This window comes from Hyperolius riggenbachi, chromosome 2 (genome assembly GCF_040937935.1).
Source record: "Hyperolius riggenbachi isolate aHypRig1 chromosome 2, aHypRig1.pri, whole genome shotgun sequence".
Taxonomy (NCBI): Eukaryota; Metazoa; Chordata; class Amphibia; order Anura; family Hyperoliidae; genus Hyperolius; species Hyperolius riggenbachi.
This window is the reverse complement of record NC_090647.1, coordinates 237,731,827-237,747,723: the sequence shown is the minus strand read 5'-3', so window position 1 is coordinate 237,747,723 and position 15,897 is coordinate 237,731,827. Positions and strand designations below refer to the sequence as shown.

At 39.1% G+C, this 15,897-nt stretch overlaps 1 protein-coding gene across 6 annotated transcripts in view; it reads left to right on the top strand.

Annotated features, from left to right (window-relative positions):
* The window catches only part of ARHGAP6 (Rho GTPase activating protein 6), a 330,561-nt gene that overhangs the window by 269,367 nt on the left and 45,297 nt on the right, over window positions 1-15,897 (top strand). For all 6 annotated transcript variants that reach the window (XM_068268347.1, XM_068268345.1, XM_068268344.1 and 3 more), the window contains exons 5-9: window positions 3,800-3,995; window positions 7,621-7,676; window positions 9,565-9,715; window positions 10,835-10,983; window positions 12,975-13,154. In XM_068268347.1, the coding sequence (XP_068124448.1) occupies window positions 3,800-3,995; window positions 7,621-7,676; window positions 9,565-9,715; window positions 10,835-10,983; window positions 12,975-13,154 (732 nt within the window). The remainder of the gene's footprint in view (window positions 1-3,799; window positions 3,996-7,620; window positions 7,677-9,564; window positions 9,716-10,834; window positions 10,984-12,974; window positions 13,155-15,897) is intronic.

Sequence of the window (15,897 nt, the reverse complement as noted above, 5' to 3'; positions counted from 1 at the left end):
CATTTTTATAACTTATATGGTACAGTAATAAAAAGTATGCAGATAACGTCTTAATATGTTTTTCAACAGTTAGGACCTGTTTACGCCCATATTTACATGGCTGTAAATGACGGCCTAGGCTAGTTTTTTTAAGCACTGTACATTCACTTGGCTCCCAGCATGATTGGTTACTGTCGTCTGTGCAGTGCACTCAATCGCATTGTTTACCATCGTCTCGTTTTTCCTAGATGCTACATGTAGCATCAAGGATCGGCTTACTGTGGCTATACAACGGGAAGTGTCACAAAAGTTGACAAATGCTTTTTTTTTTTTTTTTCTTACAGAAAACCATTTGAGAAAGACGCCAGCTGGCTGGTTCAGAGACACGCCTGAACCAGCCCTAATTCTAACTTAGTTATCAACCCAGAAAAATGTATTATTATTATTATTTAGTATTTATATAGCGCCGACATCTTCCGCAGCGCTGTACAGAGTATATAGTCTAGTCACTAACTGTCCCTCAGAGGGGCTCACAATCTAGTCCCTACTATAGTCATATGTCTATGTATGTATTGTGTAATGTATATATTGTAGTCTAGGGCCAATTTTAGGGGAAGCTAATTCACTTATCTGTAGATTTTTGGGATGTGGGAGGAAACCGGAGTGCACGGGGGAAACCCACACAGACACGGGGAGAACATACAAACTCCTTGCAGATGTTGACCTGGCTGGGATTCGAACCAGGGACCCAGCGCTGCAAGGCGAGAGCGCTAACCACTACGCCACCGTGTTGCCCATGTATGACTGACTTCCTATATTCTTGGGATTATATGTGTGATAACAAATATACACACAAGTTTTTTTTCCCATAGCAACACAAACGTGGCTTGCATTTGTAACAAAATAAGTTCTGCAGGAAAAAAAAAACTAATGAACAGTAAGGCCCTGTTCTGATCTGAAAATTTCACGCAATTTGCCCACACTTTGCAGATCACAAGGGCACCATGTTTATCACTGCGATCATGGTTGCCTCATTTCCACTGATGCAATTTGATTTTTACCAAAAGGCAAAAGTAGTGCATGCTGTATTTTTCCTGTGTTTGCATTTGGCTTGAAGTTAATTGGAGGGTATTCGAAACGACTGTTATGCTGCGATTTTCTTATGATTTCTCTATTTTTTTTCCAATGGCATTGTTGAATGAATGTAAGAATGTAAATGCTATATTACTGTGAAAGAAGAAATGATCACTTAAAAATTGTGCTGCAAAGCACAAAAAATTGCTTGGTGTAAACTGCAACAAATTGCCATCGCTATGCGTTAGTTATTGCAATTTTCAATGCAAAAGAGTAATGTGCAGACAAGCAAAAGTGTTAATCGGTGCTCTATGTGATAAGCTGAAATTGTAAATCTAATAAAATAAGCAACACAGCACAAACCAATGAACAGTTTAAAATCATTGAGTGCTGTACTATGCATAGTGTGAAATGTGATGGGTGAAAGCACTCTTAGTATGTATGTATGTATATATATATCCTAATGCACATGAGGATGGATAATGAAAGGGTGTGCTATGATCTTTTAAATCTGCATTTTACTGTGGTAAAATATCCTTGTAAATTAGGACTTAGCGTATCAGAGGCAAATGTTGGGTTAAATCCTCTGGATCCTATAGAGGCTTCCCATGCCCATGTTCCCCGTTGCCAAGCGCAGACCCTAAGAAGACTACAAACAAGGGCTTATTGGAAATAAGATCGGGCTGCGCTCCTCTTCAGGTACTAGTGTGGCCATACAGTGCCTGCATAAGTATGTTGGCTGGAGTTGTTCATGCATGAGTAGCTCCATGCTACAGCATGGCCGCGGTCGTGACTAAAAGGATCTTCTGGAGGGTCAAGACAAATGGCGGCAGCGAGGTTCGCCTTGCGGTCCAAAGTTGTTTCAAAAATAATAAACTGAAGGCTATTTAATTCTTTCTTTCTTTCTTTCTAAATAATGGCCATAACTGTACCAGCCCGAAGATATTTCATTTCTGTCTGACATGTTATCAGTTTATGAAAATGCTGACATGAGTTTGTATGGTTAATTGTTTACTGGTCATCTGCAACTGAAACTTGGACTTATACGTTCCTCACAAACAAACCACAAAGTCTTTTGAGTTCCAGATCAAATAAATATAGTTTGGCCAAGAAACAGTTACTTGTGATTAACTTTTCTTGCTGTGGGAAACATTGAATATTTTGGAACATGAAAACTTCATTGCAAAGATTATCTTTTTTAATCAAAGCAGATGACTTGCATCAAAGCCCTACGCCCTCATTTTTACCACAACTCTTCTAAAAAGTCTATTAATTGTTGAACTGAACTTTAGTTTACAGGAAAATATTGTTCTTTCATTGCCAGTAATGCTTAAAGCACAGTACACAATTCTACCAAAGACTGTAATGCATTTGTTTATAAAGTCCATTAAAGGGACTGTAACAAGAGGGACGTGGAGGTGGCCCTGTATGGTAGCCAGCTATAGATGCCCCAGTATTTGTAGCCAGTAATATGTTCCTGCAGTGTAGGTAGCCAGAAATAGCTGCAACTAGTATAGGTAGCCAGAAATAAGAGTCTGCAGTACATATCTTGGGGAGCTGTTACAGGGAGAGGGAATGCAAGAACAGGAAGAAGTACATGTGGCGATTGGATCCCGGAAAATGTGTTTGTTTACCCGCGCCGCTGTTCCTGAGCCCGCCGTTGCGTCTCACTCCCGCTGCTATCTCTCCCCCCCCCCCCCCCCCCCCTGAAAAGGATTGCCACGCACAAATCACACTCCGGTATACTGCTATACCGTGGAAACCCTGCTAGTCATGCAGGATGCGGCTTTCCACTACCACAATGGAGACAATGGATACATTGAAAATGGACATGTCTGAATGGATCCTAGAGACAGCATAGAGTCCATCCATGTGTCTGTCTGTCTGTCTGGATTTTATGTGCAGTGTGAAGCTAGGCAGACTTTCAGCCATGACTGCAGTACTCCAGTGAACAGTTCAAAACTCAACGCACCTAGTTTCCACTTTCTGTTCTTGTGCTCAATCTGTTAAGCCATCAGCTGTTTTATTTTCCTATAAACGTTTAGCTTTCCTTCAAGATCAACTTGGGGCAAAATTTAAAACTAAATTCTGAAAGTATTGAAAGGAGAACGAGTCTGCCTTTATTTTCTTATTTATGCTTGGCATATTAGAAACAAAGGATAACAAATTATTAGATAGCTGTGTACATAGATAAATAAATGAGAAACCCAAGATGAACAGCCTCTGGGTCACAACACAGGAGGAGTGATACCTGGATAGACAGGTTATGCTGGGAATACACCATGAGATCTTTTGGCAGATAGATGGGTCGATGGATAATTTCCGACATGTCCGATCTGATTTTCAATCATTTTTATGATCGTTTTCTAATAGAAGTGAATGGAAATCGATTGTAAAAATGATCGGAAAATCGATCGGCCAATAAATCTGCTGTAAAATCTCATTGTGTATCCCATCATTGTTGACATGTTATTGAAGCTGGCTGGCTTTGTAAAGCTACACAAAGACATTAGATGATAGTCACTGAATTGGGCAACAGTCTTATGTTGGCATAAATCTCTGCTGCCCCCTGGAGGATATCCCTCTACCTCCCTCCCTTTCCCCTTCTAATTGAAGGAATTAAACATGTTTGACCAGACTAGCACTACACGTTCCATATATTGTATTCAAGGAATATCAGGAAGCAGGTGTGAATGTAGTAGAGTTTTCTATAAACTAAAAGTGTTGTTGTTGTGTTTTGTTGCAGGGTGCGATGTCTGTGGACTCTATTACGGATCTGGATGACAGTCAATCTCGACTCCTAGAAGCTTTACAGCTGTCTTTACCAGCTGAGGCTCAAAGCAAGAAAGAGAAGGAAAGGGATAAAAAGCTAAGTCTGAATCCCATCTACAGACAAGTTCCCAGGCTCGTGGACAGCTGCTGTCAACATTTAGAAAAGAATGGTAAACTTCAGGCTGATTTTTCCATGGGTTACATTAAGCTACAATGCAGATCTAAATATAATGGGATACAGTTAACCTTATGATAAAGGTAATTTATCATCACCAGCTTCTTACAGCTGTTGGGAACTCCCAGGTCTGCAGATCAGTCCATTTGCTCCACTCTTTGGTGGTCTAAGGGTCACTGTTAGATCCTCCTCTTTTACTTTGCAAATTATGTAGGAGAAGGATTGAGAATTCTGTATTGGCTTCATATAACTGTTATACAGGAGGATGCAGCAGCCCTGGAAGATATCTACTTTGCAGGGCAAAGGTAAATTCATCCAACAATGTTCATAGACAAACCACTTTTTATTAACTATATCACAATGTGGGTCAGTGCCTAACAGTGACCCTAATTCCTGTCACCCCAAACTCCCCACCCCTGTCCACATAGCCTAATCTGCAGTTTAACTGTTCTCTTCACCTCCTCACAAACTTACTCTTACCTTAACCATTTAAACTATGCCTGTACTAATAACCCCATTTAAATCGTAACAGTGCTGAAACTAACTATATTAGCTCTCTAAAAAAGTGTATGGTTGCTTTCAGAGCTAGAATGCATTGGTAATTTGATGGGTTCAAGGTGGACTTGTAGTTGTCACAGAAAATTCTTTAAAAAACAAGCGACACCCATGCTAACCTAGAAATAAAAAACACATATATAAGTAGATAAATACTACTTCTACTTAAATAACCGATGTATTGTGCTATCCACGTAAAGTGTATGCTTGCTTTCAGAGCTAGAATGCATTGGTAACGCTGGCACAATGTGTGATACCCAAAGGTAGCAGCATCAAAGTGAAATTTTTAAATCCCCCAGCTCCCCCGCAATCACAAGGTCATGTTATATTTTCTTTCTGAAAAAAGCAAAACCTCTTTTGTCAACACTTTAGGGTGTCAGTTTCTATGGCTTTTTTTTATTTTATCCTACTTTATCTACTATATACAGCATCATTGCTTGTGAAGCAATAGTTAAAAGTATCTCTCTACCTTTGTTCGGTTAACCAAGGATAATTCCTACCTCTATTCCTAACCAAGGCTAATTCTGAGTACTTCAACTGCAACTTACCGAGGAACACAAGTTCTGAGTACAGGGCATGTGTATCCTACGGGTAATTTGATGGGTTCAAGGTGGACTTGTAGTTGTCACAGACAATTCTTTAAGCCTTCAATTTTAGAAAAGGATAATAGATATGAGGCAAAGCAAAATAAACATTTTAGTTAAAGGGATACTTTGGCAAAATGTATGCTGTTCTTATATCCTTATTATCAGTTGAGTAAAAGGGACAGCATACATAGAACTAGAAAAAAAAATATGCCTGCAAGCAACATTTTTCCTTACTAAACAGCTGATGATCTATCCGAAAGCTGCGGCTGCCGAAGTGGTGTTATTCCACCCTTGCACCACATGGTCTGACCTAACTGCCATCTCCCTTCCTTGCCGCTCTCAGAAGAGATTACATTATGTGTAACTGAACTGATTATTTCTTCTGCCTTAAAATTCCCACACTTTACTTCTGAATGTAATTTCACCTGCTAACAGCTCCCACAGAGACGTGTGTAAGCAGAAGAAATAATTATTCCAGTTGCACATAACTGCATCTCTGCTGAGAAAGGCAAGGAAGAGAGATGACAGTTACATTGCACCGTATGTGTTTGTGAGGGGAACACCACTTAAAGAAAACCTGAACCGAAAATTAAAAGTCAAAATAAACATACACACGTCACACTTGCCTCCTGTGTAGTCTACTCCTCAATTTCTTTCTCCTCTCCCGCGTCCTGTTTGTCCACTGTGATCAAGAGAATTCTCTGTCCTCCATTTTGAAAATGGCCATTACCCCATAACAGCTTCCTGGTCAGCACACAGTTAAACTGTAACATCGCCCAGTTGAGCCATAGGGAAACATGGACCTTACCTTGCACATTCAGTTGTTACCGGGCACATCAGTTGTCCACTCAGCTATAACTGCCAGCAACTGATATATAACTGACAGCAACTGATATATTTCACTTCTGACAAAATGTTGTCAGAACTGGAAGGGATCATTGTCGGAAGAAAATGGTGAGCTTCTGAGAGGAACTGATGGCAAGGTAACTATTTAATGTTCATTTGAAGTTACCTCGTGTTTATTTTAAATAATTTTACTCAGTACAGGTTCCCTTTAAGCTACAGCTGAGTTACTGACAGAAGATCAGTTGTTTGGTGAGGAAAAATGCTGCTTGCAGGGAGTTAACATGAGATTTATAGAAAAATGTATGCTGTTTCTATTACACAACTGATAATGATATTAGAACAGCAAATATTTCATCACAGTGCCCCTTTACTTGAAAGCATTAGAGAATGTTTGGAAAGTTTTTATACATAGGTTGTACACCTAGTAAATGACCATGGAGTGCTTGGCAAACATAGAATATCATAGCCGGTTCATACATACCGAATGGTTAGAAACACTCCAATAGAATGCCGTAGTACTTAAAAAAGGTAACCCATGTAGTTAATTGAATCATCTATGTAATCTCATGACATGCAGCATTGCAAAGGGGGAAAGAGCCAGGCATGCAGGGTTCCAATTCCAAGCTTTATTTCACCATCACAAGGTTAAAAGCACAAGACAGACATGAGTGGGTAGGTACAGTCGTTTTGCGAAAATTAACTGCTTAGTTAGAGGCCCTATGCAGGGTGACCATCTCTTTGCATAGGACCTCTGATAAAGTGGTTAAAGCAGGAGGATTAGCTATACTATGCTTGATCTACGTACATAACAGATGTATTGTACTGTCCACGTTTTGATTTCAGTGAATTTTATATAGTAATTGAAGAGAATTCTGTTCCTGGTGGGGGCCATGCCTTTTTCCCACAGTTTGAGGCTAAATCCTGATGTCATTTCTTCCCTTAACTTTTTTCTTTTATCCTCCAATCGTTGAGTCACCTCAGCCTTGCTTGTAAACAGGAGTGAAAAGAGGATCATGTCTCAGCTAGGCAGCTCCTCACTGCAGTCTGCTCAGCCAATCAGTGAGAAGCAAGAAGGTGGGAGGGGAGATGGACAAGCCTCCCTTCTCTCACTGTGGTTGGCGATGGCACAGAAAAGAGCCTGGAGGACTGAGAGAATATAATAACAGCAGAGAGATTCCTGAATAGATTGGAGAGCTTGTACTGCAGGGTGAGATTTCTGGCAGCATTTTAAAAATGCTGCAGTGTTTAAATAGAATTTGGTTTTGTGACTTACAATCCCTCTTTAATTACTGCAAAATGTCTGCCAGGCCTTTGCGTGTACCTATCCCCACTACTTTCCCACTCATGTCTGGCTTGTGCTTTTAACCTTGTGGTGGTAAAATGAAGTTTGGAATTTGAGCCCTACCTGCCCGGCTCTCTCCCTCTTGGTAATGGAATCTTCCTCACCATGAGCACAAGTATTTATGTGCGAGCTTTATATAAGCACCCTGCCTGGAAACATCTAGTGCCAGCACACCCTGTCTCCTGTTTGTGAGGTGAGGCATTTCTTTGTATATATAGAACCAATACTCTCCTGTTTATTATACCAATTTATGATCACAGAAAGCCAGCAAGTAATGTTCTTCGTTCCAGGTCTACAAACAGTGGGGATATTTCGAGTTGGGAGTTCCAAGAAAAGAGTACGACAGGTAACGTCCCCTCCCTTTTCATTGATTTGCATTAGGGTCAATAAATGACTGAAAATCAATTAAAACTATGAGCTTGTGACTTAGTCCATGGAGAATGTTCAGTAAGAGATGGGTTTTGGATCTGCTCGATATTCATCATTCTAAAATAAAATTTCCATTTACAGAGCACAATTGCTGTCTTCATTTGGCAATACATATATATATATATATATATATATATATATATATATATATATATATATATATATATATATATATATATATATATATCCTAAAGTTAACTGTGAACCCATGCCATCAGGTCTCTGCAATATGAGAATAAAGGAATAAGGAACATATATATGTGTTGATAAAAATCCAAAAAGGTAGCTGGGTCTGGAGTACAGCATGCACCGGCCAGGGTTAATCAATATAGGACAAAAGGCTAGTCTTCCTCCAGATATATACTGTATATAATCCCAATCTGAATTGGTCTAGCTGAATTCAAATTATAGTCAGTACTTGGCAGCAGATTTATGTGGTACCCATCCAGCAACCAGGCAATGTTTTTGGAAGAATAGCAGGCAAGTTATACTTCAGTTCACTAATGCAGCACAGAGCAAGATACCTAGATGAATCCTAGTAGCTGAAAACATATAAGCAGACTATATAATACATACTGGAGGAGGAGCAGGCCACAGGAATAACTATTATAAATACAGAACAGATGTGAACATGCATCCCTGATCTGCACATTGACTACAAGGATAATATAAGCAGATGTTGTCCACTACACTGAATACACCCATAAATGGGTAACACGCTATGTGTCACTCTAGAAAAGGTAATGTGTTTCAAATACAACACTGAACAGATAAATGTTTCTTTGCATCTGCATTTGATTTTGATTTCTTGTAAATGCTTGTTTCAGTGACATTCAGCATATTGATAAACCAGGAAATATTTCATATGGTGTAGCTAGTTTATATTTTGTTTCACAGAGTTAGATTGCCCAGAAAGCTCATGGTGAACCAGAACTCCAAGGAGAATGTAAGGAGCTCAAAAGGACCAAAAAGCCCTCTTACTAAAATGCTATGCAAAACAGAAATGTTCCTTCTTAAAACAGATGGTATTTGCAATTATTTGGGTTGGAGTGAGCATATGGAGATGTCCCACAATGCATCACTGCTGAAAATCATACCTTTGTTGTTCACTGAAAGCTAAAGACACATCCAGAACCGCTGGAATGCAATGATGTCCGATTGATAATTGTACAGAGCCACAATAATCCAACATGCCTACAGACAGGGACAACAAAGGGATGATTTGCATATTCAGAAGTAATGCATTGTGGGACACCTCACATGCTCACTCCTACCTAAATAATCGCAGATACCTTCTGTTTTAACAAGGCAAACTTCTGTTTTTTGCTTTGTCACACAGAGTAATAAAATTTACCACGTATGACATAAAAGGGACCTCTAACCAACTCGGGCAAGAAAGGCGGTGGAGATTTGGGCTCGCCAGGCCCTGCCATAGGCCATAATATGAATTACAGCTATAGTGGCACTCAGTCAGTATTGTGGGCGCCATCAAGAGATGAATCAGGTTTTATATAATCAGGAGACAAATCAGGAATCAGGTTTTATACAGGAAGTTACAGAGGTCACATCATGGTTGTTTTTGCATCTGCTGGCCTACTCTGCAGTGACTTTATCAATAGACTTCATCAGCATTGGGCCAAATACAGCCGTATGTCCAGTGGATGTTTCTTAAAGCTTGTTTAGATCTCTGAAAGTACTGTTGCCCTTAATAAGCAAAAACTGGCAAAAAATATATAAACTTCTTTTATATTTTTTTCAGCCATCAGTGTAACTTTTTCTAACGAGGTATCTTTAATCCTTTATAGTTACGAGAAGAGTTTGATCGTGGTGTTGATGTTGTCTTAGAAGAAGAACACAGTGTTCATGATGTTGCTGCCTTATTGAAGGAGTTCCTTCGAGATATGCCTGACCCTCTTTTGACCAGAGAACTTTACACACCTTTTATACACACTATAAGTATGTGTTTTCAAACTCCCTGTCTGCATTCACAGCACATATTGCTTTGCATTTAGTGTAGCAGACTACAAAATAACGATGTGGATGAATTGTAGCAGTTTCCGTTACACTGGGGAAATCTTAAATGATGCAATAATGACAATTTCCAGAGATTTATGAATGTTTACCCTAAATATGTTTATACTAGAGAGTTTAAGAACTAATAAGCAAGGCATTTTGTTATGTTTTCTGCAGTGAGTATTTAATTCGCATTAGGGTAAGGTAAAAGTATGTACACACGTCCAACAAAGTGCACAACCAACTCCACGACATGACCGACACCACAACAAATCATTTACACGACTTGTATTTTCCACGCACCAACCTACTGAACGACCAACTAATTTACATACTGCATGACATGGATGCATTCAAAACAAGTATGTTAAGCAAACAACGTTGTATACACGTGGCCAACTCCAACTGCACAATATCCGCTTAAAGCTATGTACAGAGGCCTGACTTAAGTTGGCTGAGGCTGTCGATAGACCGCCTTTGCCGATAATCAGGCATGTGTATGGCATCCGGCGACCCACAAATCTCAACCCATGAGCGATCCACTGGGCAGAGCTACTCACCCCCAGTGACATTGATCCCCTGACAATTCCATTGTATGCACCACTCCCCCACCTGTTGTGTGATGCCATGCCTGCGACGCTTGTTGTCCCTCTGTATTTCCCCCCCCACATAGCAACATAGTGCATCATCAGCTACACAGCTGACACGTGTGTGCAGCCTGGTTCACACATGCCTGATTGTCGTCCAGCAGACCAAAATCCGATGACAATAAGGTGGTTTGGTTGAGTGTGTGTAGGGCTTTCAAATTTACATGCAACCTTGGGATTTTCATCTTCAGTCATACATAATTGTCACTTCCTGTTGGCAATCACCTGTCCATCAACCTCACACAAAATTAACTTGCTGAAATGTTGAGATGTATGTAGTTGCCCTGGGCGAATTAGATACATTTTTCTGTATTAAACTGTACAATAATAGCAATACTTGCAGGCTGGCAACATAGACATAATAAGGTTAACAGTTTTATATTATAATATATATGTGTTGTTTTGTTTTTTCTAGTGTTGGATCTTGAAGATCAGCTTACCACGTTACAGCTTCTCATTTACTTGCTACCTCCTTGTAACTGTGACACTCTTCATAGGTTGTTACAGTTCTTGTCAACTGTGGCTAGCCATGCAGAAGACACAGCTGATAAAGATGGACAAGAGGTGAGCAAACAATTCTTTGTTCATTTGGATTGTGTAGGCTTAACAGTGCTAAAATATTGGGAAGTATACTGCTGGTCCACATTCTGCAATTTTGTCAAGGAACAATAAAACAAAGGGCATTTTAGATGATCCGTTGGGTATATGAGAACAGCAAGCAATAAATGTGAATAGTTAACTCTAAACTAGCTTTCATTCTTTAAGGATAGCTATATACTTGTTGCTAACTTTCCAATTCGGCACTCAATTGATCACTCACTTATGAGAAATCAATGAGGTGGGAAAGAACAATTACCATGGTGCCCCCACATGATCTCATGATCTAAAACTAAGCTAAAAGTTTCAAGAATAACAGACCACATACCCCCAAGTACTCCGAAAACACCCTAAGAGTTTTCAAGCTGTGTCACCTGCCTCACACATATCATATGCATATCTAAGAACCTTGGGGTTCCAGGCTTTACAGATGACCTCCCGACTCTTGAGATCCTACTGAGACCCAGTGATTAGTTGTTTGGAAACTGCTATGTATGCCGCTGACAGGGCCAATTTGTATTTAACAAGGAACAGTCCTTAGTAAGTTGGGGCACCTCTCTAGCACACAGCGGACTACCAGGCTTACATCATTACTCAAAGACTCCCATAATTCTGTTTCACAAGGCATGGTATTTGTACCTGGGCAAGTTTTAACATAAATTTATCAGGGAACACTGGAGCATGGACTCATGTTCTAGCAATCTGCATCCTACCCAACCAGCAACTAACTTTAACCTTACCCAAACTTCAAAATACAAACAGCCTAAACATTCTCACCTAATGAAAAAGTCTAGTGCCAGTATCCCTACATCAAAAATATGTGTAATCTATGCTAAAATCCCTGAATACAAGATTAAACAGGGCCAAGACTACTGCTGTGTGATATCAGTGACTGATACTTCGTATTTTTGGATGTTGAGGTATTTGTTTGTGGGTATGTCCAGTGGCCCAATCAAATGAGTGGAACAACTGTGGCCAGTATCCACCCTGGGCTTAATCTGCAAATTTATCTCACATCTGTAGTGTATTGGGACTCATCTGACTGGAAAGGTTTTGAAAGAATCAGAGTAAACGTTTCACTGAAAACATGTATACTGTTTATATTCTAATAATGGAGACCAGAATTACAATATATATATATATATATATATATATATATATATATATATATATATATATATATATATATATATATATATATATATATATATATATATATATATACATACACACACACACAGTACAGACCGAAAATTTGGACACAGCTTCTCATTTAAAGAGTTTTCTTTATTTTCATGACTATGAACATTGTAGATTCACACTGGAGGCATCCAAACTATGAATTAACACACGTGGAAGTATAGTACCAGCTGCTTACTTAGCTGCTTTTTCTTGCTATAATACAAATTCTAACAGTCTGCCAAGAGTGTGCAAAGCAGTAATCAAAGCAAAAGGTGGCTACTTTGAAGAACCTAGAATATGACATATTTTCAGTTGTTTCACTCTTTTTGGTTATGTACTATACTTCCACATGTGTTAATTCATAGTTTGGATGCCTTCAGTGTGAATCTTCAATGTTCATAGTCATGAAAATAAAGAAAACTCTTTGAATGAGAAGGTGTGTCCAAACTTTTTGCTCTGTACTGTATATGTGTGTGTATGTGTATATATAATGGTCTCCATTATTAGAATATAAACAGTATACATGTTCAGTGAAACGTTTAATCTGATCCTTTCAAAACCTTTCCAGTCAGAGTCAAAATAATGGCACAGCAGATACTGAATTTAGATGTTGCATGATGTGTTACTGAGAATGAAAATGTTCATCTGTTCATCATTTCTCCGTGATCTCTGTAGTAAATAACACTGCATTGGGCAAGGTAGTCTTCTTTGCTCATAAAAATGCTATTATGTGCATACTTATAATGTTTTGCACCATCTAATGTGATTTTTATTAGATTACTGGGAACAAAATGACTTCATTAAACCTGGCAACAATATTTGGGCCTAATTTGTTGCACAAGCAGAAGTCATCTGACAAGGAGTTTACAGTTCAAAGCACTGCCAGGGCTGAGGAGAGTACGACAATTATCTCTGTGGTACAAAAAATGATTGAAAATTATGAAACCCTTTTTATGGTAAGTAGATCATCTTCTGAAACAAAGACATACTTAAGAAAAGCTGTAATAAAATGTTTGCTTCATCGCTGGTCTCCATATCAGTTTTTGTTAATAACACTTTAACTAGTGGAATTGAATAACTTAATAGTGTAATGTGTCTTTGAAAAGGCTTAAATAGTAGACGGGACTGTCATCCATAAAATCAAATTCCATTTACCCACTACTCTGTGTTTTTATGCAGTCTACATCCTGATCTTGCATTGCATTGCATTGCAAGCATTCCAATATATTCATAAATGTTTCTGCTGTCATAAATCTTATCTCAGTCAGCATGGTTGTATCTGGTACACTGCCGAGGAGAGGGAAGCTTGTCATCTACCCTCCCACATTCCTGCTCCTCACTGACTGGCTGAGGGCAGTTCAGTGTGAAGCTACTAAAATAGGATCTATGCTGTACTCGTCTGTTTTTACAAAGTGAACTAGATATGACAGTGCAGTTTCTAGGATAAGTAAGTAAGGGAGGAAATTACATCAGGATTGGCTTCAGTCAGAGGCAGTAAAGATGGAAAATGTCTGAAACTATTTTCTCTTTATTTACTATATAACATTTTGTGAAATCAAAATGTGGACAGTGCAATACATATGTTTTGCAAGTAGAACAAGTATTTATCTACTTAAAGGACATCTATCGTGAAAAATTATAAAATGTAAAATGCAGGTAAACACATACAAAGTAGTATGTTTCTTCCGTAGTAAAATAAGCCATACGTTGCTTTTCTCCTATGTTGCTGTCATTTACAGTAGGTAGTAGAAATCTGACAGAACTGACAGGTTTTGTGCTAGTTTATCTCTCCATAGGGGATTCTCATTATGGCCTTTAGGCCCCGTTCACATCACAAATGCGGATGGCCACGCATGCGGAACGCAGCGCATGCGAGCGCACGCCATCCGCGTTTGTGTACATTGCGTGGCTGATCCCATCACTGAAAAGTGAATGGGACAGCCACGCGTTTTTACAAAAAATGCGTGCAGCATGCGTTCCCGGACCGCACAGGTCTGGAACGCATGCAGTGTGAACATCAGACATTGCACTCTATGCAATGTCTGATGTCGTGCGTGTCGGCCACCTGCACGCATTTCCAAAACGCGGCTGGAAACGCGTGCAGTGTGAACGGGGCCTTATTCTTTATAAAGACACTCCCTGCAAAGGATTTATACAAAGATGCTGGCTAGCCTCTCTCCTTGCTGCAAACTTTTTTGGCAGTTGGACGGAGCAGATCATTATGTGCTTTTGAAAATAAAGAAAACCCTGAGAACCTCCGATGAGGAGATGGGCTAGTCAAAAGCCTGTCGGTTATGTCAGATTTCTACTACCTACTATAAGTGATAGCAACATAGGAGAAAAGTCGTTTTTGGTTCATTTTACTCTGGAAGAAACATATCCTTATTTGTATGTGTTTAAATGTATTTTAAGTATTGCGATTTTTGTGATAGCGGTCCTTTAAATATGTGTGTTTTTTTTTTCCTGGGGTAGCCTGGCTGTCCCTCCTGCTTTAAATAGTATTCAGTTGATGGCATTGTGCTAATTCAAACCTTCCTGCTTTCGCTATGGTGAAAGTAAGGGAATAAAAGAAACTGAAAAGCCAATTCACTAAAAACTCTAGTGCATTTACAGTACAACTTAGATTTCAATATCAATTGCTTTTGTTTCCTAATAAATGTAAGTGGGGACATGGCAACTGGGGTAATTTCCAAGTGGTTGTTAATAGAAGTCAAGTTAATCCGCTTTATTCAACCTAAAACTTCAGGAACTTTACTTTGGCGAATCCCACTTAAAAAGAAAAAAAAAATCAAATTCAAAAAAACACTAAAAAAGCCATTTCTTGTAGTAACCTGTGTATTAAATGCTCACCCTATACAACATGAGTCACCCGTTCCTGAAAATGACATGAGCCTCATCCTGACTCTCTCTGACAGTGTTTATACTGCTGACACAGCTAAGCTGAATGCTCCTTTCCTATCCTTTTTGTATCTGATGCTTGTGGTTGGGAAGTAATAACAATGGAAAAACATTACACAAGTATGTTTGATGTGAAGCCAATTTCATTACTGCTTCCCATCATAATAAGTATGCTGTAAATAAAAATAGAGGCAAGAGAAACCGTTTTTACAAGGATTTACCACTCTGTGCTGTCCCACTGACACGCATTACACAGGGCTATTGGGGATTTCTGGGAGAATTTCACAATTGTGACATATGGCCTCAGAATTAATATTTAATTTGTGCAAAGGCTAACCAAACTTGGAATATAACTTGAATGGTCATACACAACAGAATAGAAATTCAACTAACTGCAGCTAAATGATGGAAGTTTACCCAGTGATTATAGTTGTTATAATTCCGAAATGGAAGGGGTTATTCTTGTATGTATTATAATAATATAACCTATAATAAATATATCAACACTAGAATTAGAGGTCACTGCATAGATCAAAAATGGATATGTGTATAAACTGATATGTCAAACGGATCAGCATCAGTTTTTCATCTGTGACCCTCCATTTGGTTGGCGTGTGGTTATCGCCACTGTTCGTGTTGATGCATCACACTGATAGCAAAGCTTCCGTTTATTGGGCAGGAGACAGTTTCATTGGTTCCAGACCCCGTGATTGCTGTGAGCCAATAACAGAATTTATGTCCTAGGGCATGGACGGCTCTGGACTTAAAGCAGCCATAGCTGTCTGGTTCCAAAGTGGTTAA